General features: G+C 41.5%; 1 protein-coding gene across 2 annotated transcripts in view; it reads left to right on the top strand.

The window, feature by feature from the left end:
* RIMS3 (regulating synaptic membrane exocytosis 3) overlaps positions 1–20,966 on the top strand; it is a 234,914-nt gene that overhangs the window by 168,893 nt on the left and 45,055 nt on the right. For both annotated transcript variants that reach the window (XM_077481929.1, XM_077481928.1), the window contains exon 3: positions 18,789–18,930. In XM_077481929.1, coding sequence (XP_077338055.1) covers positions 18,789–18,930 — 142 coding nt within the window. The remainder of the gene's footprint in view (positions 1–18,788; positions 18,931–20,966) is intronic.

Here is a 20,966-nt window from a genome sequence, read left to right as displayed (position 1 = left end):
CACACACTGGTTGGACTGACAGCTCCTCTCACTACTCCAGCTGGATAAATTGTCTTTGGGCAGACATTCGATTTCTGTATATACCATCACGGCCACACAGGACAGCCTGACGCTGGTCTCTCTGCACAGACTCCAGGTTTGTCTTACTCCCCACCACAGCCGGATTTTTTCTTCACCAAGGACTACCACACTGCTCCCAACTCATTACTATCCACTGTGGACTGTCCTCCTCTCTCTCCCCCCCTCACCCGCTTGTGAGTTATATTTGTTTTATATGGTATTTTACTTAATAAATTGTGCTACGCTATGCCGGTTTTGCACCTTGTTTAGATGTGTGTGCAAATCCAGAGTGTAGAGGGGAAGTGGGGGCAGCCACAGTGAGATTTTTCATTTGTTGGTTTTGTGCGATTCGGGCAAGCCAGTGCAACTCATTTGGGGGGATGCATTTTCCAGTGCCGGGATATAGGCTTTAGCTGCAGTAAAGAGGTATTTTAGTAAGGAATGTTTGTACTACATACTTTTTGTTGAATAGAGGGGTATCATGTAAAATAAATGCTACTGGATTTCTTTCAAGACTCTTGTGATGGTTTTAATCATTTGTTCAATCATATCCCAAAAGTCCCTAAGTTTTGAACATTCCCAAAAGATAGGCAGCAAGGTATCTCCAGATTACAGATATCGCCAACGGATACTAAAGAGCTGTGGGAACATGCAGGGCAGAACTCCAGGGGACCTGTGCCATCTTGTGAGGAATTTGTAACCTCCATTTGGGTGTCTACATTGCAAAAAATACAAAAATACATTGCAAATGGCTTTCTCATCATGTTATATTCCATCGTCAAGTATTCACTCAACTTGACACGTCATAGGAAGTCCAGCATATTCGAGATAGGATAGACCTTCATAGTCTTGCAGGTCTACCAGCCCAAATTATCTTTAAGAATTTAGCATGTAAGTCTTTCAGAAAGCCCTAACTAGGAGCACCTGAAGTAGGTATATAAGTCGAGATATCACATTCAATTTCATATTATTATTCCGCCCAAACCACTTCCCTGTCCCAACTTTGGAAGTCTAGTTTAAACGTGTGAACAGGTGGACTGCAGCAGCCCCCCTCAGCCCCCCTATACTTACTTGAGCTCCATCTCAATCCAGCGATGTTGCAGGAGTGTCTCGGCTGCCTGGGACTCTCCCTCCTCATTGGCTAAGACGGCAGTGCAGCACCATTGGCTCCCGCTGCTGTCAAAGTCAGTGAACCAATGAGGAGAGATAGGGGACGGGGCCGAACCGCAGCTCTGTGTCTGAAAGCCCCATTGCAAGCTGCTTGTTGTGGGGTCACACGGCGGGGGGGTGGGGCGAAAGAGTGATAGGGTACAGACATTGCAGAGTGAAATCCCCCAGGACAAAACCACTCCCCCCCCATTTCTCTCTCAGCATTTTTCGCACAGATTCTCTCCCCCAGGTCCTCCCTTCCAGCACAACCTCCCCTCCATCCTGGGTCAATATTCTCCCCCTCCATCCTCCCTAGCACAAATCCTCTTTTTCCCAAATCCCCCATACCATCACAAGTCCTATCCCCAGTTCTGTCAGAAATCATCCCACCCAAGTCCCCCTTCTAAGTAAAACCCTCCACAAATTCTCTCCCCTTCTAATACAAATCCATACTTCCCAACTGTCCCAGTTTTGGTGGCACCTTTCTGACATACGAACAAAGTTTTGTGTGTCTGGACTAAGGGCTTAGGGCCTGTTCATTCCAGAACGCTGTAAGGGAAACCCACCTTCTGTGGATTTTCCCATGCCACATTCAAAATGCACTGCAGTTGTGATATGCAGTGGGTGTCAATTACTCCCCAAATGAAGCTTGCAAAGGCAGTATGTTTGCCTGCCCCAGATTGTATGATCATAAGTACGGTTGCTGTATGTTTTGTAAAGTAGTGCATGTACAACTCTTGGTATGGACCAGAACAAATTCAATTAAATTAATTTAATTCAAATGAACAGGCTGAGAAGGCACAGCACCTGGAAGACATGTGAATTGGCCCCAAGTCCTGGAGCCCAGTGCCAAAAAAAGTTCCAGCTCTCCACTCCACTAACCTGCCTGGCAGGGGAGCACTAGTGTTGGCACCTGAATCTTTAGTGAGGTGCCCAGGGTTCCAGACATTATGATTGTCCCCTCTGTAGCAGCTAGCATCTTGTTTGAAGATGGGGGGGGGGGATTTGCAAAGAAGAATACTTGCAGTGATTTGGGGGTGGGGGGATAAAAGTACACTGCTTGTGCTAGGGGGTACTTTGGGAGGGGAGAGAAGGGTGGTTGGATATAAAATCTGACCCCCCCAGCACAAGTCCTGACCCTTCCCAAAGTGCCCCCTAGCACATACAGTATCCTCTTATCCTCCCTCCAAATCACTGCAAGTAATCTTCTTTGACAACTTGCCCTCCTTCCCTGTGTCCAGTCCCCTGCAAGTCTCATGTACTGTATATTGCAATCAGTATAGACCTTAGATCAGCATGGGACATGCAAAGCAGTGTCCACCCCCCCCCCCCCCTTCTCCTCCAGTCTGTGTATCTGTGTATACTGTATAGGAAAACAACCAGAAGAGCCGAAAAGGAGAAGGGGAGGGTGCGTCAGTCCGCTCTTTGTGCTTACTGTGCTGTGCTAGTGTGGGGCAATGGGGGGGGGGGGTGGGGGGAGAGATGTCGGCTGCTACGTGGGACCTGAAAACACCCTCACAACCTGCCTCCTGTGCTAGCGTGCCCGTGTCAGGCAAGTCACTGGAACCAAGTGCAGTCCGGCACTGGGCTTTGAGGTTCAGATACTGGGTTCAGCCCCTGGGGATTTTACCATCCCCCTGTCCTCAAGTGGCTACCTAAGCTGCCAATTGCTTATGCTGGCCCTGCATACATGGTTAAAATCTCAGCCTGTCCCTGCTGAACCAGCCAAGATTCAAACCGTCTAAGGCTGGCTTGTGGGGAGGCTAATTAAAGCTTATTTACAGTGTGATTTAGCATATCTCCCTAAAGGTATCCCATGTTAAACTGTGTGGAATGAAAAGGCAACTACTGTACATTAGCCAACTTGAGCCTTATCAACAGCTAGCAGATGCTAGTGATACTGATAAGCTTGGAGATTATGTATGGATGTGGAGCAACACTTTAGTGCCCATAATTCCCGATCCTATATTGTCGCTGCCAAATCTCTTTGAATTTTGTAAATGGTATTAATTGAATTATGGACTAAAGCATCATCATTTAGTGTTGCAGGCTATACTCGGCATCTGAGCATGGGAAAAGGACAAACATTGTACACCCAGCATATTTTTAGCTTGTCACTATCCATGTGCATGAGGCCTAAGTGAAATGTTTTTGCATATACAAGAACAATAGCCATTTCAAAATCTTAGGCCAGTCGTAGATGGTTAAAATCTCGACCGGTTCAACTGGGACTGGCTGAAATTTGATCCATCTATTGGCAGGCTGATTGTACTCAAGTCTAAATCAAACGATTTGGTTGCAGGAAAGAAAAATCACATAATCTATGGCCGGCCTTAGACTTAACAAAAGGGAGGACAGACAGTATATTCCCTTGTCAAGGGAAATTATTAAACCCTATCAAAAATCTGCAAAGGAATAAAATTACGATTGCCACGGTTTATTTTTTTCATGCTACATTGGTTCATAAGTAAACAATAAGTTAGGTTTCAGCAACACCAACACCCCCCCCCCCTCCACCACTGGAGAAAAACGGTGGTGATAGCCCACCACACGTCACCGCAGGAGACAAATGGCGGTGATCACCTACCCTCTCCCCATGGGTTGGTTGGGAGACACTGGACACTCTGAATGTGCCTTACCTTGCCATAGGGGGAAGGAAGAGCCGGGCCACTCTGGCGAGCACACAATGGAACAGCCTCCTTCTGGCTGCACAGGAACACGAAGTGTGTCCTGAACACGATTGGACAGGGAGTCCTAGAACTACCTGGCCAATAGGAGCTTTCTGGTTGGCTAGGAGGAGGATCAGTGTGTCAATAGCGAATATTTATGCACTATTGCCACACAAGTAAGTGTGCTCTGCGCCCTGAGCCCAACATTTTTTTGAAGCCTATTAGAGCTTCTGGTTCTAATGACATGCTTCGAAAAAAAAACATCCCCTATTGGAATCCATGGTCTGGCACTTTGTATGTAGATCAGGGGGCTGGACGCATGGATGGGGGGGCAGATCTGTCATGGACACCCTTTAGAATTCCTTCAGAGTGCAACACTGAAAATGTCATTGCTAGCGCCCTAATCATGAACCTGTTACAGACAGGTACTTGAATCTTTTGATGCCAGCACTAAGGTCGCCCCTGCTATTGCTTATCTGTGAACTGGCAGTATTTGTTTTAGAATCTGTTGTTGCCATAGTGACAGATTTTAAAAGTGGTGGTAGTAAGAACTACCTGAATATGGAGCATGTGTCTGTATGTGTACCGAAACTGGTGCAAGGCTTTCTTGAATTAAGTGCAGGCCATGTTAAAGGAACCATACTGCCACAAAAGTGATTTTCCTGCTTAATTAAATTCCCTTTATATGTTTTGTGTTTTCTTCTCTAACTTTTTTTCCCACAAGTTCAGTGTACCCAGTGCTTTTTGTTTGGTCATGGCTACATTAACTTTTCATATAACTGATTTTTTATTTATTCTGGTGACCTGAGTGGTGACTGATGTCTTCCCACTGGAAATCCTGGCTACACAATTCTAACCATAAAAACCTGCATTTGTTTTTTGCAGCAAAAGGAGTCTCCACCACCGCACCACAATTTCTATAATGCAGCATTAAGAAAGAAAAAAAAACACGGAGGACTGCAAATTCTCCTTGTCATGGCTATATCATGTGGGTGAAGTTGTGAACTTAGAGACCCCTCGACCATAGTCCCCAGTAACTATATATCAACCTGATAGGTGATTCATGTGACAATAATGAGGTCTAACAATCCCCTAACTGAATGGGAAGAATGGGAAAGTCTTACATAACACAGTGCCACCCTCATTTCTACAAATTCACAAGGCATCAATGAAAACATTTCAATTAGAACATGAGTGAGAGGAAACAGCCACAGGCTAGATGCAAAGCAGGATGTCGTAAAGCTTCTAGCAGTTTCATTAACAGTATTTAGCAGAGTCTGGAAAGCCTCTTAATGCAGCCTTGTCTTAAATAATCTGTTGTATAAACCTGTTTAGTTAAGAAATATGCATCTGTGAGTCTGGTTTTGACCTGAGATCAAATTAACAGAGCCAAACAATATACAATTTCCATGATTTCTATTATGATGGAGTTGTATTCATAGAAAAATTATTACACTAATGTATGATAAGATGTATGAGAAGATGCCAGTCAGTTAGACACCAAACATGCATATGCTACTATATTCAGTAGGGGAATGGATGACATTACATCTCCTAAGGAAAACATGCATAAGATCAAAATCATATTTGGTGTCTATCAAATTGTAAATTCATTCTGTTCAAAATTATTTTGGTTGTCAGACTATAAAACATTGTCAGATGGAAATATAGTTATAGTTAGAATAACTGGCATTAAAAGAGCGTCTGCTAAAGCGTAATAAAACACTTCAAAATTCTCTCAGACCCTTTGATCGGGTATGGTAATTCTGTAAATGTTTCAAGGACCTGAAAAGATGGCTGTAATTGACAGGCTGGAGCTCTCGTCCCCATCAAAACTACGCAAGAATACTAAGAGTAATTTATGAGAACCAGTGATGCTAATCCAGCAAATTGGACTAACTCTGCAGTGGATTGGACTGTGCATAAAGACCGGGCATGCTTTGCGTTTTAGTGTTATTAAACCTAGAGTACCAACTTCGTATGGAGGATTCCATATGAAATCTCTTACTTGATCCCCACCACACTGTGAGATATGGAGGAGCAAGCATGAATCCATCAATACAGATAGTAAATGTCACTCCAGGAAGTATAAATTGTTTCCTTCTGCCTGTCCAGCATCAGTTGTGCTGCTGTATTAATGAGAAAAAAATAAACGCTATCTAATTTTAAGAAAATCCTAAAGACTTCAAAATAAGAAAATAAAATAATCTTTTTACTAAAATTTATTTCTGGGTGAGCTGCTTCCAATCTTGTTTTAGAACATGCCCCTCAAGTTTATATAATGTGTGTCACATTAAGCAGCTAGAAGGGGAATCAATCAATCATCCTTGCTTGATCCACCACACATGATGACATGTAATCACATGCAGCAGAGAAGAGGAGACATGGAAGACAATCTGCAGGGCAATATGCAGACAATGTCAGTACTTTAGTCACTACAGTCAGGTGGGTAGGCTTGCAGAGGAGAAAAAGGAGATGAGCTGCTTCCTTTGAGTACAGGTGCAGAGCATTTGCACTGTGCACTATTGCGTTACCAACAAAAATAAAGAGGTGAAGGGAAAAGGCAGTATCAACTGGGTATTTACTAATGTAGACAAATTGTCAGATTTTAAAGCTTAGAACCTACTTTCTTACCTACTTTGAAAGAAAAATACACATTTGGAGGTTTAATTACATTTTAAGCATTGTTTTCATTTTACATCTAATTTTTCTTTTTAATTTTGCTAAGTGGCTGTCATGTAGTAACTTTTCTGTAAATATTTTCTTGCATTGTTTTACTTTTATTTCATTTTTTTCTCAGAATGCTCTAACCCAAAATTAAAGAAAAATATTGCAGAAAGCTAAAAGCTTAAATTTTTTAAACTCTGTTACATTCCTGCCTGGGTGTTGCAGACATGTATTAAAGGTTAGAATTGCTCATGCAGATTCTGTAAACAGTGTGCGTTTCTGTTAAAACACATGGCGTTTACTGTTTATATGTGTAAGGGATTAACGGCAAAGTTACCCTGCCCCAGTGATGTCCACTCTCAGTCTGCTGTCTTAGATTTGTCACGGTTCATACTGCCAGAATCAGCTTGACTGACTCTTTAAAATGAACCAATTTAAATGAGCTCCAGGAAGGTGTTCGTAACAGACATGATTAATATAATTACAGAAATATGTACATGATAGAAACATTAAATATGGATTCAAATTACTGCAGCAGCACTTGGGTTAATAGAGGTTTCATAAACATGCTGTTCCATCCCTATGAAGACTTTTCCACGTCAGACACTCAAAAACAATATTACTGAACATCTTGCTTCTGATGGGCTAGCTTAGCATCACTTGTGCACCACTGTCCCCATCTGTAAGAAGATATAATTACCTTTACTGGATGCAATCTAGAGAGCTGTGTCTCCATGGAGACAGGATCTCCAAGCTTGTATTGGCTGTCAGGACAAGTGAAGTTGCACCGGAGGCTTCAGAAGCTTGCTATATAAATAGAATGTTTATTTTTAACACACAATTTGTCTGTTTTACATGAGTTCTGAGAAAGGATTGTTTTTTAGAGCATCTAGTAACAATATAGTCACAATTTCACATTTTATTCTCCAATACCCCTGAGAATTGATGTTGGGAAAGGTCTCCATACTATCTCTTTTATGAATAAAGGTGATATCAATTCAGTAAAAAGAAAACTGTACATAATGTATCATACGCTCCAGGTTAGCAAGAGTTCTTTTTCTCATCCTGCTGGGACGTGTGTCTACATTTGTAATCAGCATGATAGAGAGGTAAGATGATGAAAATGTAGCTTCTGCTAATAATTGTAAAATGTATGCGTGTGTACTAGATGTGTCTACGTTCAATCAACAAACGAAAGTCAGGACAGCGAACCCAATCTGATGACACATTATTCACTCAGGCTGATCAAATACATACTGCAGACTCATATAATATCCAACCTGAGATTGCATGTTTCCAGTATGCTCACACATGTATTTAGATAGCTTAAAGTTACATAGTTAGTCTGGTTAAAAAAAGACACAAGTCCATTTAGTTCAACCAATAAGTGAAACTGTGCCCATGTAGACCAAAACTACAGGTTCACTTTAAGTCCAGTTGCACACAAACCTACTAATTTACTGATGATTATACTCCGGATCTTGGTGAAAGAAAGATCTTGAGTAAAATGTTCCAAAAAGCATATAAGCATATGTAACAAACAGCCCTTGTCTATTGTCGATGGTGTGTATCTGCCACATAAAATTTTGAGGTTCATAGGGTAAATAGGTGGCAGTGAGAGATCTCTAGCAGGACACAAGGGGTTAGGCATTGGCCACACCTTGCTCTCCACCTGGGGTATAATTTATCTTCCCTGGGTTAATCAGTGCTGGTGCTGAGAAACGGGAAAAGCAGGTTGTGAGGGAACTTGTCTGCAGGACTGGAGAAGACCCAGTGCAGTCTTTTTACAGTACTAGACAAGAGGCTTAGACCTGTTTTGCTGGACTTTTGTTTTTGGACTGTGTTTCTTACCCCTGCATGGGAATACCTTTGTTTCCTGTACACGCTAACCAATAAACACAGGCAGGAAGCTCTTTAACCTCACCTTACCTCTCTGTGAGCTCTCCATTTTAAGCTGAACCCGTCCCCACAATGCATAAAATTCTTCATCCTCTTAGGCTGCATTCACACCTGAGCATAGCGTTTTCAAGCGTTTTTTACCGCGTTTTTACCGCGATTTTGTGCAGGGCAAAAGGTCACCAATGTTAAAAGAAGAAAAAAAAACGCCCAAATCTGCTCAATTTGAGCGACAAAAAAGGGTCCGGAACTTGTTTAAGCTTCAGGCGACATGTAGTGGAGATGTGAACCATCTCCATTGAGAATAATAGAATTTTTCCCCTCTAGCGTTTTGTAGCTTCAGGTTTCAAGCTACAAAACGCTCAGGTGTGAATGGGGTCTTACAATTTGCCAATATTGCACTATTCCTGCATATTCATGCGCAGTGGCAGCTAGTGCTCCATTTCATGACTGGATTGGCCTGAAAAGGAAGCTGGGGAAGCCGCCCGCAACCTGGATGGGGCAAGTGCTCCCCCCTCACCAGGTCCACACTTGCCCCATTCAGGTCAAGGGAGGCTTCCCCGGCTTCTCCTCCTGGCCAATCAGGTCTTAAGACCCTCTTCCAGTCCTGATTGGCCGGGATGAGAAGCAGGAAGAAAATAGCGAATGTTGATTCGCTAATGTCAGAAGTTGGTGGTCTCAGGGTGCAGTGCTTTTTTAAGCCAATTAGAGCCTCAGGCTCTAATCATGTGCTGCAAAAAAAAACCTCATAGAAATCAATGTGTGCAGCACCCCGCATGACGATTAGGGGCCAGTGCATTAAGATAAGGGGGGCGGCGCCCCTTTTGGACCTGCTGCTGCTGTTCATACATACACTTACATGCTGCTGAGAGTGAAGAGAATTCTTTCTGAAAACTTGAAGCTTTCACAGGGTTGAGGACTCTTTTCTGTCCCTATGTGACTGTGGAGGGGGCCTGAACAGCCAATCACCAAGCATCTGCACAGTCACATTGGAGAAAAGGAGGGGAGTTACATGCTTCCATACCCAGAAGTGCCACCTTCTGAAAGCGTAAAAGAGGGTCATGCAAGTTAGGGTTAGGTTTAAAGTGCAGATCTGTAGAGATTCACACACCTGCAGACTCAACGTGCTTGCCATTTTGCCCGAAACGTCTAGCCATTCTACTTAAAAAAAAAAAAAACACTTTACCACACATGTATTGCGGCCAGTGATGCAGCCCATGGTAAGGACGGCAATCTTCTCCCGTCACTACAGCTTGGCATAACATTGGGAATTTTAGGCAAGCATTTCTGTCAGATGAGCCAAACTTTCTAACAACTGTAAAATGCTGGGACTCTGCCTGATTGGATATAACTTGAATTGATTTTTACCAATATTAGTACTACTGTACTTTATGGTAAATGTTGTTGACCTGATGGATCAAATCTGATACAAAATTTAAGGTCAGAATTGGTGTATTTATGTTTGCATTTGTTTAATTTGAGTTTTCATGGATTGTTCAATTATTGTCATGCAATCCAGTTATGAATTCAAACCTATTGGTGCCATCAGTGCACCTTTTATTAGAGTTGAACCTATGGAAACTTTTTTTCATGTAACTTTACAGTTCTATTACCTGAATCAAATATCTCACAAAGAAACCAATACTTCTATAATTAAACATTTTTAAAGTGCAGGTCCACCACAAAATATACCAGTCCAGGAATGAAGGGACACCATGGGAGTTATTCACGAAAGGCAAATCCACTTTGCACTGCAAGTTCACTTGAAAGGAAGTGCAGTCGTTGCAAAACTAAGGGGTAGATCTGAAATGAGTGAAAGCTCTGCTGATTTTATCATCCAATCATGTGCAAGCTAAAATGCTGTTTTTTATTTTCCTTGCATGTCCCCCTCGTATCTACAGAGACTTTACTTCCAAGTGCACTTCAAGTGCACTTTCAAGTGCACTTGCAGTGCAAAGTGGAGTTGCCTTTAGTAAATAACCTCTCATAACTTTGGAGTTCAGTTTAGTTTATTTAACAAGTACTTTCTCCATTGCAGGTGGCACTCTTCCGCAGCAGCACTACAGTTGGAGGGGAAGTCAAGAGAAACATGGTCTCTCTATGGTTTCCTGAGTCACTGGGGAAGCGACCCTTTTGGATGCTGCCACCCCACGTGACTTTAGCAGCCTTCTTGAGTCAGGCAAAGCCTATTTAAATATAAGTTCACGTTTACAAAAAAATATAAATGCACATTTTTTGCAGGTAAAAAAATATGCATTTATTCTTTTTTTTGTTAGGGAACTGTAAAGCATAGCACCCACGATAAACACATCATGGGTGTAATGCCACAGTCCTGCAGACTGTCTGTGTAGCTGTCTGCCCATACATCTGATATGGGCAGGAAATTACACTCTGACAGGAAGCTTAATGAACTACCTACCCATTGAGGACTACAAGCCGACAGCACACTGTGAATGAATGCCAGTTCACTGTCAAAACAAGGACTCGGGGTGGGGGGGGGGGGGCAGGAGGTGCAGGGACCAGTTTCTAACATGTTAAACCCTGAATAAGGGTATAACATGTTACAAAAAGTGAACTTATTCTTTAAGGCATTGGCTTACAAGCTTAGCACTCATTTTCTGAGATGGTAGCGTAGGGACAGGTACCCCTGTCAGATAGGACAGGGAAAGGTTCCTGAGGTTCCTGAGGAGGAGGAAAAGCGTAGGGCTCACAACTTCTCTGGAAACCTTCCTGCTTGGACAAAAGACAGCCAGGTCACATTGCACTCCTTCCAACAGGTGCTGTCAGTTCGACTAAATCCTGCTTGCTACATGCTGTTGGAACTGTAAGTGTTTCCAGCTGGGCTACTGTCCCACCGGGTTTATTGCAATCTGTCTTTGCATTATTACAATACAAGTTTTTCTTCACACTGTGTGTGTTATTGCCACTGTCCCATGCTGCACGCCGCCTACAGGTTGTGCAGTTGTATTTTTCTTAAATTGGAATGCTTTGGAAAACTAAGAGTCAACCTGTAGTGTTGGGATGGAATGGGTTACTGGATGCTATGATGTAACACATTAATGTTCTCCTGCAAAAGCCGCAACACTGTACTTCTCTCCTACTGTTATTGTTGGTAATAGCGTATGGAATCACCATACTTGAAGTATTCATTCAATTGTTTAATTGTGTAAGAAAATAAAAAATAAAAATGATTACAGACATGCATCAAAACTATTTTCATTCCAACCTTCTGGCTTTAAGAAACACTTAAAAAAAGAAAGAAAGAAAACTGTAGTCAATTGCAACTGTTTTTGAAAATCAAGCAGAAAAAATTATGCCATCATCACCAAATGATAGAATAAGAAAAATGTCCAAAATCTCAATATAAACTTTGAAGACTTATTGAAGATTTATTTACTGTCATCTCCCATGTACCTTTACCTGACATGCAACCCCATATCATCAATGAATGTAGAAATGTGCATGTTTTCTTCAGGCAGTCATCTTTATACATTTAATCGGAATGACGCCAAACAAAAGTTCCAGCATCATCACTCTGCCCAATGCAGATTCATAATTCATCACGAATATCACTTTCATCCCATCATCCACAGTCCATAAATTGACATACAGAAATACAGCCATGTTTGGCTTTTCTGTATGTAAATCCCATTTCCTTTAGCGGATGTCTTACAGTTTGGTCACAGTTATTGAGTCCAGTTTATTGCCATTTGCTCCTCATTTGTTTTGTTGTGCATTTTCTGTTTTTAAGGGATATCGCTTCAAGTTTTCTAACTTGACGCATTGATATCATACTTGGTCAACCAGTATGCTTCCCTTTAACAACCTTCCCATTTGATTTGTTCTAACGAAAACCATTAACACCTAACCTGAAAAAAAACAAAGTTACAGTGGGCGAAAGAAAAGCAATCATGCATTCTGGAGGACTGGATGAAAGTGATATTCAGTGATAAATTACGAATCTGTATTGGACAGAGTGATGATGCTGGAACTTTTGTTTGGTGCCATTCCAATGAAATGTATGAAGACGGCTGCCTGAAGAAAACATGCAAATTTCCACAGTCAATGATGATATGGGGGTGCATGTCAGGTAAAGGTACGGGGGAGATGGCAGTCATTAAATCTTCAATAAATGCACATGTTTATATTGAGTTTTTAGACACTTTTCTTATTCCATCATTTGAAAGGATGTTTGGTGATGATGGCATAATTTTTCAGGATGTAATCTGATGCAGATTTTTGTTTTAGAACTTCAAAGTATGTGGTGATTCCATGATATTTTCCTCAGAATTTAGTGATTCCATTTTTTTTCCCTCAGCTTGATTTGTAAAAACAGTTGCAACTGAATACAGTTTTCTTTCTTTTTTTCATCTGTTTCACTATAGCCAGAAGATTTGAATGTTAAATGAAAATAGTTTTGAGGCATGTCTGTGATTCGTTTTTTTCTACACAAACAATTGAATGAACATTTTCCAAGAGTTACTTTTTGCTATGGGTTGTACTTTAATTCACTCGCATATCTGTGCTTTGAGAAATACAAATCTTTAATGTGTTACAAAGTAAACAGGCTTAGTTTGTTATGGCCCATCCTAATTACTGGTATATGTTTAAATTGGGCTATTTCTGAGATATGTTGTATGTACAGATTGGGTATTTATTTACTCCAGACAGAATTCACAGTCAATATGCTCAATGTTGTCTAACAGTTTGGCAGTCCATACTTACTATCTGCAGCACTGTCCAAAAATGATTATTCATGTATAATTATCCACTTCTACAAAGACAATATGTTATTACAGTATTCAAGCCAGGTGCATAGGTTTAGCACCCACTTACTTCTAAGCATTGGTGTAGGGGGCTAGCATTTCACCTAAGGGAGGAATTATTGAGTCTTAATGGGATGGAATAAAATGAGCAACAGTCACTTTAGAAACATTAACAGAGTTTAAGTACAATTATTATTATTATTATTATAAAGGATTTATATTGAGCCAACAGTTTGTACAACACTTTACAATGTAAAAGGAGACAATACACCAACAGTACAATTCAAAACAAGAGGGTTAGAGTATCCTTGCTCCTGCAAGCATACAATCTAAGAGGGAGGGGCTGGTGAAACAAAAGGTAGGGACTGTGAGGATTAAACTGATGAGGGGAGTGGAAGTGGATATAAATAAACTCAAGGAGAGAAGGGCTAGGGCACAGGATATCCTACAGTAACAAGAAATGCAGACTTCTGTCTCTGTATACAGTCAATACAGAAGATGGGCCTTTAAGCTGGTATGGGCTCTCTGTACTCTTCAAACTGTATGGCAGCTTTAGAACAGCACACATACCCCTTGGATGAACCTCTAAAACCCTCTGCAGTGTCTACTGGCAGTATCTTCTACCCAACTCTCAAGGACACCCTTCAGCAGTCAAGTTTCCCCCTGGTGCTTCACTCCAAGTAGTCCAGACTTTCTAGTACTCACACCCAGACCTCTGTTTTGGCAAAGACTCTCCCTGTGCCACAGGCCCTAAAGCATTGACCTCAAATACACAGTCTTCTCTCGTGACAGCAGCCCAGGAGGCAACAGAGCTTCCAGAAGGTCACTCCATGCATTTATGTCCTTACCCAGCATGCATCACTGGCAATAAATCTCCTACTAGTTGGCCAGGAAAACATAAACAATCAAAACTAAGCATTATTGTATCTTCTCACATAATCTCTAGGAACACTCCCCAACAGCAGGCAGAAGCAAACAATAATTTCAGCATAGGCAAAACACAATTGAAACAGAATTATTACAGTTAGAGCTCAGGTTGACTACAGCCCAGCAGCACCACATTTTGGCTAAGGAGGCTATTGCATAGCACAACACGAGTTTTTAGCAATGCTCCTTAGTGGTGGCATTTCAGTGTGCTTTTCTACAACCTTATAACACTGTTTTATTGGAAGGGATGAAAGCTAAACACTGGGGTATATAGGTACACGATCTTTGGCACTAAAATAAGCGTCCTTCTAGCATTACCTACTTAGTACAAACTAGGTTCTTGTTTTACTGAGTTGTACTTGGCTTTGGATATTGTAAGGGCACTGTATGTCTACTGATGATAGAAAAAGTATGGTTGATAACAGTATAATGAAAACATATCTCTTTGCTCTGCTGCCTTTAGGCACAAGTCTACTGTGAATAATAGTTAAAGTGGAAGTAAACCCATTGATCTAACAGTTTGAAAAAACATGGCATGCCGGAAATGTTAACTGTCACATTGGTTGTGCTCTCAACCAAACTGTCAAACCATCCAATGGCTGGTGTCATAACTGATCACATGTGCAGCTTCATGGCAGTTAAAGATTAAAGGGAGGCCAAGATGGTAGCTTCCTTGGCTGAAAACGATAGGAGGGTTTACTTCCACTTTAATTCATCCCCATTGATTGGGCCACGTTTCTGTGCAGCTTCGTTTCTAAGCTATATTTCTTTTAATAATGACATGTTTGCTTGCTAATCTTGCAATGAGAATATGCATGACTTACTGAAGGATATTTAGTGCAAAGACATACTTATGCTTAGGGATTATACTGCTGATATGGCTAGGAGTAGCTGATCCACATGCAACTGGATTTGTTCTGTATAGTTTCTTAATACATTTTAATATTAATATACAACCTTATCCTTTAATTCGCCTAGCACCACTCTTCACATTTTCTGCTAAAATGCTGCTTCATATTGACATGAACCCCTGCAAGGATAATTCCCTAGTCTGTGCCCTGAAAAGACCTAACACCGATTTGTCTGAAATAAGCACTTAAACACTAATGGATTCCAGTTACACTAATATCTTCCCAGTTTATGAAATAAGATAACTATCCAGTGAGACAGCTGGCTACTCTCTGGCAGATCTCAGAGGGTGGAAGTACCATCCTCCCCTTCCCGATGCTTCACAAACATCTCAAGTAATGCTAAATGATGAGAATGTGCAAACTGTTTATGTATTCATGGTTAATCACTTAGTGATTCAGAAGCCATTTACGGTACCTTTATATGTTATTGCTGTGCACAACAACAAAAACAATATTCTGTTTTGTGATACATCTTCTGACTCGTGTTCAGATTATGAAACTATAAGAGCTAGATAATTCTGTTGAAGTAAGTTGTAGCAGTACATCCATAATTGTATTTGGATTCATGCTGTCACGTGTTCTTGGCTTTATTTTCAATCATTAAAACAAAAAAAATATTAAATGAACCAAAGCTTGAGTAGAATTTTCTGTCCCATGCCACAATGAGAGATCTCTGCATCAACACACGGAAAGCAACAGTCTGCCCATACTGGCAAGGGACACGCTATGTGGCTGCTTTCTTAAAGCGGAGCTCCAAGCAGAAATCTTAATGCATCCATGCATTCATACCTTAAATAACATTTTCTTCATTTCATTGATAGCTACATAGGTAATGATAAAGCCACTGTTACTTTAGTGCTGTAGTGTAAAGGGCTCTGAACGGTGGCTGTTATACTCTCCTTCCCTTGGCCACCGGTCTTGTAACTTTCCTGCTTCAGTTTAGACAGTGAATACTGCCATAATTACACCCAGCTCACTGTAGTGGGAGGACCTAGAAGTCTAAACTCCTGGTCTGATTAACTCACTGTACCACCATCCACCCTTACCTCCACTTGAACACACACCCACGGCCATCAGTTCTATCCTCACCTCCATCTGCACATGCGCCTAACATGTCCTACATTTGCTTTAGCATCAAGGGACATGTAGTTCCCTTTTCCCATGCAGAGGTGAGGTGTGGCTGGACCCAAAGTCCTCCTTCTCCCCCCCCCCCGAAAGCAGAGACATTTTTAGGGGACCACTATGACATCACGGTACTATAAATTCATCTAAAAAAGTAAGCCGTTTTCTGTTACAATTTGGCAGCAGTTTAATTATGACTTGAAAAATTGCTTTTGCAGCTTTAAGTGAATTTTAGGATAATGCACACCTTTTTGTTTTGATGCAGCTAGAATGTATTTAGCTGATTTAGACTAAAATACAATTGAGTTTTACAATGCGGTATATTTTAGAACTGTCATGAAAATAGAATACAAGCATAAACTTACATTTCATATAAGCTTTGGAAGCGATCAAAGCAATAACTATAAATAAGAGTCAAACGTGTAATGTAAAAAATGTAGATAAAAAGAAATGTATGCATGTGCAAGAACAACAAAGATGTTTGTATTTTAGTAAATTACTTAATATATAACTGCCCCTTATAGTGGATTCAACCAAGCCCCAAAACTTACAAGGACCCTTCATAATGTTTCAGTCACAGGAGGGGGTCGAGGACTCAAAGTCCATGTTTCACGGCTCACTTCCACAACTTCTTAACAAACTTTAACACAGGTACTGGCTCTGAAGGTGAGCTAAATTTTCTAAAACAGGCAGGTTTCCACTATACCCCTATGCAAATACAGACTTATTGCTGCTCCCGCTTTGCCATGGGGCTTCCACAATACAGTCCCTCAAAACCTCTAGAAGACTAGGCCATAAATACTATGCTCATCGCTTACATTACTTCATAGATGGCACGGGATTGACACAGATATTCAAGTTCTAGCTGCACAAGCAGACTCAGCATTGGTGCACAGAATGTTCTCTATTTGCATGCACACACTCATCATCTGAGCAGATCACAGAAAATAATAAAAAATATAAAAAGTGCAGCGCAATAAAATCCAATCCAATCAACTGGTGAACTACAAGTCCCAGAAGATAAGATGACTCCACCGGTGATAATCAACAATATCAAAATGAATGTTGACAGACTCTCTACCTCAAATCTATGTTCTATGCTCACCTCAGAGCATGGACCCCTGAGCTAACAGGTAGTCATGCACGCAGGTCCCACACAACAGGTAGGCAGCAGAAATAAGTCTGTTTGAACTTCTCCTCCAGATCGATCAATCAATGGGGGCAAACCATATATAAAAAAGAGAGAAGATCTAAGTACTCACTGTGCAATCATTTAAAAACTTATTAGGGTCCAACACGGACTACTCACATGAAACAGGACGAATACAAGCACATAGCACAACACTGTGCTGAATTTTAGCAAAAAATGGCAGCGGGTGACATCATCCGTGCGTGGCTCCTCCCCCATTTATTTACGCGTTACATTCACAGAAAATGTCCAGTCGGGTTTCAGATTGCATTCGAACAGTTTTACTTTAAAGTAATAGTAAAGGTTTTGTTTTAGTTATTTTTTAAATAACAAAACATGTTATACTTACCTGCTCGGTGCAATGGTTTTACACGGAGTAGCCCCGGTCCTCCTCTTCTCGGGTCCCCCACGGCATTCCAGGCCCCTCCCTCCTGCCTAGTGCCCGCATAACTAGCAGCTTGCTATCTGGGCACCTAAGCTGAGCTGCTGCGCCATGTGCCCATTTACACCCATTTACACACCGAGTGCTGCTCAGCTCCACCCCTGCTCTCTCCTCATTGGCACACTGGCTGTCTCAGCTAATGAGCACAGAGAGGCCTGGGAGAGCCGAAGGCCTCATGCACATCTTTGGATCGAGATGGGGGGGAGGGGGGGGGGGTTGGAGGGCGCTGCATACGTAGAATGCACCTTGAGCCTTCACAACCACTTTAACTAGTCAATCTTGTTTTATTAAGAAAACATTTCCATAATAGTGGATAAGGAAAGGCTCAATAGAATAAATACCTTTCAGAACTTCTAGGGCTCAAGTGCTCACATTGACACAGGTGCTCAGTAGGTCTCTTGAAGAGTGACATTTCTATCCTGTCTGTCCCCAAAAAGCTTCCTAGCATTAGGAATAAAGTCCCTGGCAGCATGGGTAACCACAGACTGGTATAGTCCCAAAAAATCATGAGGGAATCCAATTCCCAATTCATAAAGGGACAGCTCCACTTGCCAGAAGGGGTGTTCACCTTTTTTTATTTCTAACTTACACGTCAGCTGCTGCCTTCTCTCTCTCTTCCGAAGCAAAGCTCCCTGAAATACAGTATACAATATTTTTATATTATGTCTGTGCCAAAATGTGTTCCCAGATCTCATATGAATTCAGCACCCAGAATAGGCATTGGCTTCTCCAAGATGGCCACCTGGATTCCACTGCAGAGGACAAGCCAATCCTTTTCAGGGTTGTTTCTAGTGATGCGTTCAGTAGGACTGATTTGACCACTCTGTTGCTCTGTACATGTCCAATAACTGTTACTGTTATTATCTATGAGGATGCCTAAAAATTGTTGTCAACAATTCTTTGAATTTACAGTATATAATGCTGTATGCTCCTCTATATGATTCGTAAGATAAATGCTATTACTACCTTCATTTTTCTTGATATTCACAGATGGTACAACAAAGAAACTGCGCAGTAATATTCGACGCAGCACAGAGACGGGTATTGCTGTGGAAATGAGAAACCGGGTGACAAGACAAGGGAGTCGGGAATCTACAGATGGCAGCACTAACAGCAACAGTTCTGATGGCACGTAAGTGGCATATTTCTTTCTTTACTTCCTTACCACTGAGGCAGATTAAAGCAGAATGGGGTCTGAGACAAGCTTGCAGCCTTGGACCCCCATTACATTGATTTATATTTATGATAAGAATTGCAATGGACACAGAGAAACCTACTAATTCTAACCCCAGTTGCATTATCTGTACTTGCATATCCCTTCCCCATCAGACAAACTCCCTATAAGTACAGTTTTTACCAATTTGCTATTCCCCTGCTAGGCAATAGCAATATGGAGAATGAAACAATTACCTTTATTCTTTTCTCCCTTTACAGAGATACTGATGTGATATGATTTTTATTAAACTGCCCAGGAAAGCTTTTTTCTTGGTGCCGAGAGAGTTAGAGAGAGAGCACTTCCATCTGGATATTTTCCCTTGCATCGGGAGATCATACCAACAGAGAGCAGATTCTGAGACTGGAAGGGAGGATACCAGGGGGCAGCGTAGCACCACCCACATCACAGCACCTGCACCACTGCAGCAGTGAGACTGGAGTGTCCAAATCACCCTCTTCTTCCCACTGCTGATCACCAGAGGCTTATGGGAAGAGACTGAGGGTCCCCTGTCTACAGTAAGAGGTCACTGCAGCATTCCAGGGACTGGTGAAAAAGCCATTCACCCATTGCTGATACTGCTAGCAGGGACTGAGCCACTCAGAGCTGGGCACCAACTTTCCACAGTTTTTACTGCACTCATACTGCATTGTATATACCACACTCATTCTAAACCTAGACTGCACCTATACCAACCCTATACCACATTATACAGAACCTTTACTGCATCTAAACCACAACTAGTACTGTACCTGTGCCAAGATTATGCCATACCTACACTGAATGCAGGTTAACTGGGGCTGCCATTAAGTGCAAAGACACTCTTAAAGGGCCCTAATGATAACCGTCAGAAGAACATCTCAAAGGGCTGCCCCTCCCATAATAATTATTCTGCAAGTCCCATTTGTTCCCCTGCCCCCTCCACTACCACCCTCCTTTTCTTTTGGACGGTGCATACCCGGTCAGCCTAGGACTAGAATCGCCACCATGAATATGCTCTGGCAATATAGTTCCGGCATTCTGTAGCTTAAACTTTACTCATGCTCACTGCTGCACTTGAGGGGGTCTTGCTACCGTTTATGCTGATCTGGATACCAAATGTCATCTTTTGCCTAGTCCTTACTGTTAATCACTTCGTATGCTAAATTATGTTATTACCATTGTTATTTCATTTTATTCTTACCTAGTTACCAACCATATTGGGTGACAATATATTAAGTTTCCCTTTCTACCTGGTTTGGTGCCTGTTTTTTTTATATACAGTAGCACTACTATTGGGTACTAAGTATTTCTCTCAGCAATTTCCTGTGATATTGTATGTGTGTACATTCCTGTGATATTGTATGTGTGTACACTCAACGTGGTGTGTCAGAGAGGCCGAGGTTCTTGAGAAGGTTGAGGCAAAGAGGACTCATCCTATCTAGTGGTGCCTATGGGGGTAGCGCTACAAGTATATGTCAAGTAACAAACATTTTTTTTCTAGCTTTAGATATAGTGGAGATTAGAGTTCCTGCCTGGTTTTTAGTACTATCTGGGGCTCCCATAATGAGATTTACATTTACGTTCTGCACCACAGACAACAGTTTCACGAGTCAGGAAGTGAGGGAAAAATCTGCAGTGGCTATACAAGTAAAGGAACAGAAGTAAAATGTTGACAGACTATTTGTTTGCAAATGCAATCTTTTAGAGGTATTTTGGTGACATACATGCTTACAAATGGTATTTTGTGTGTTCAGGGCTGTATATTGGTCCTTTCATGCATTTTTTTGTAAATGGAAAAATGGTCTAAAGGCTGCTTAATAAAATATTGGCAGGGATTATAGCCTTCCCTTACTCTGCTACAGAAACATATTTTGATTTGCATCTCTGTTGCAAATGGAAAGTTGTCTTTACTTCCTGACTGGTAAAATGTTGTTCCTTAAAGCTGTACTTTCCAGGGCCATCTTTAATATTGA

The sequence above is a fragment of the Lithobates pipiens genome, unplaced genomic scaffold (assembly GCF_037356315.1).
Source record: "Lithobates pipiens isolate NorthernLeopardFrog02 unplaced genomic scaffold, aLitPip1_a1.2 Scaffold_16, whole genome shotgun sequence".
Classification (NCBI taxonomy): domain Eukaryota; kingdom Metazoa; phylum Chordata; class Amphibia; order Anura; family Ranidae; genus Lithobates; species Lithobates pipiens.
The sequence above is the reverse complement of the archived record's forward strand: the minus strand, read 5'-3'. Positions and strand labels throughout refer to the sequence as shown.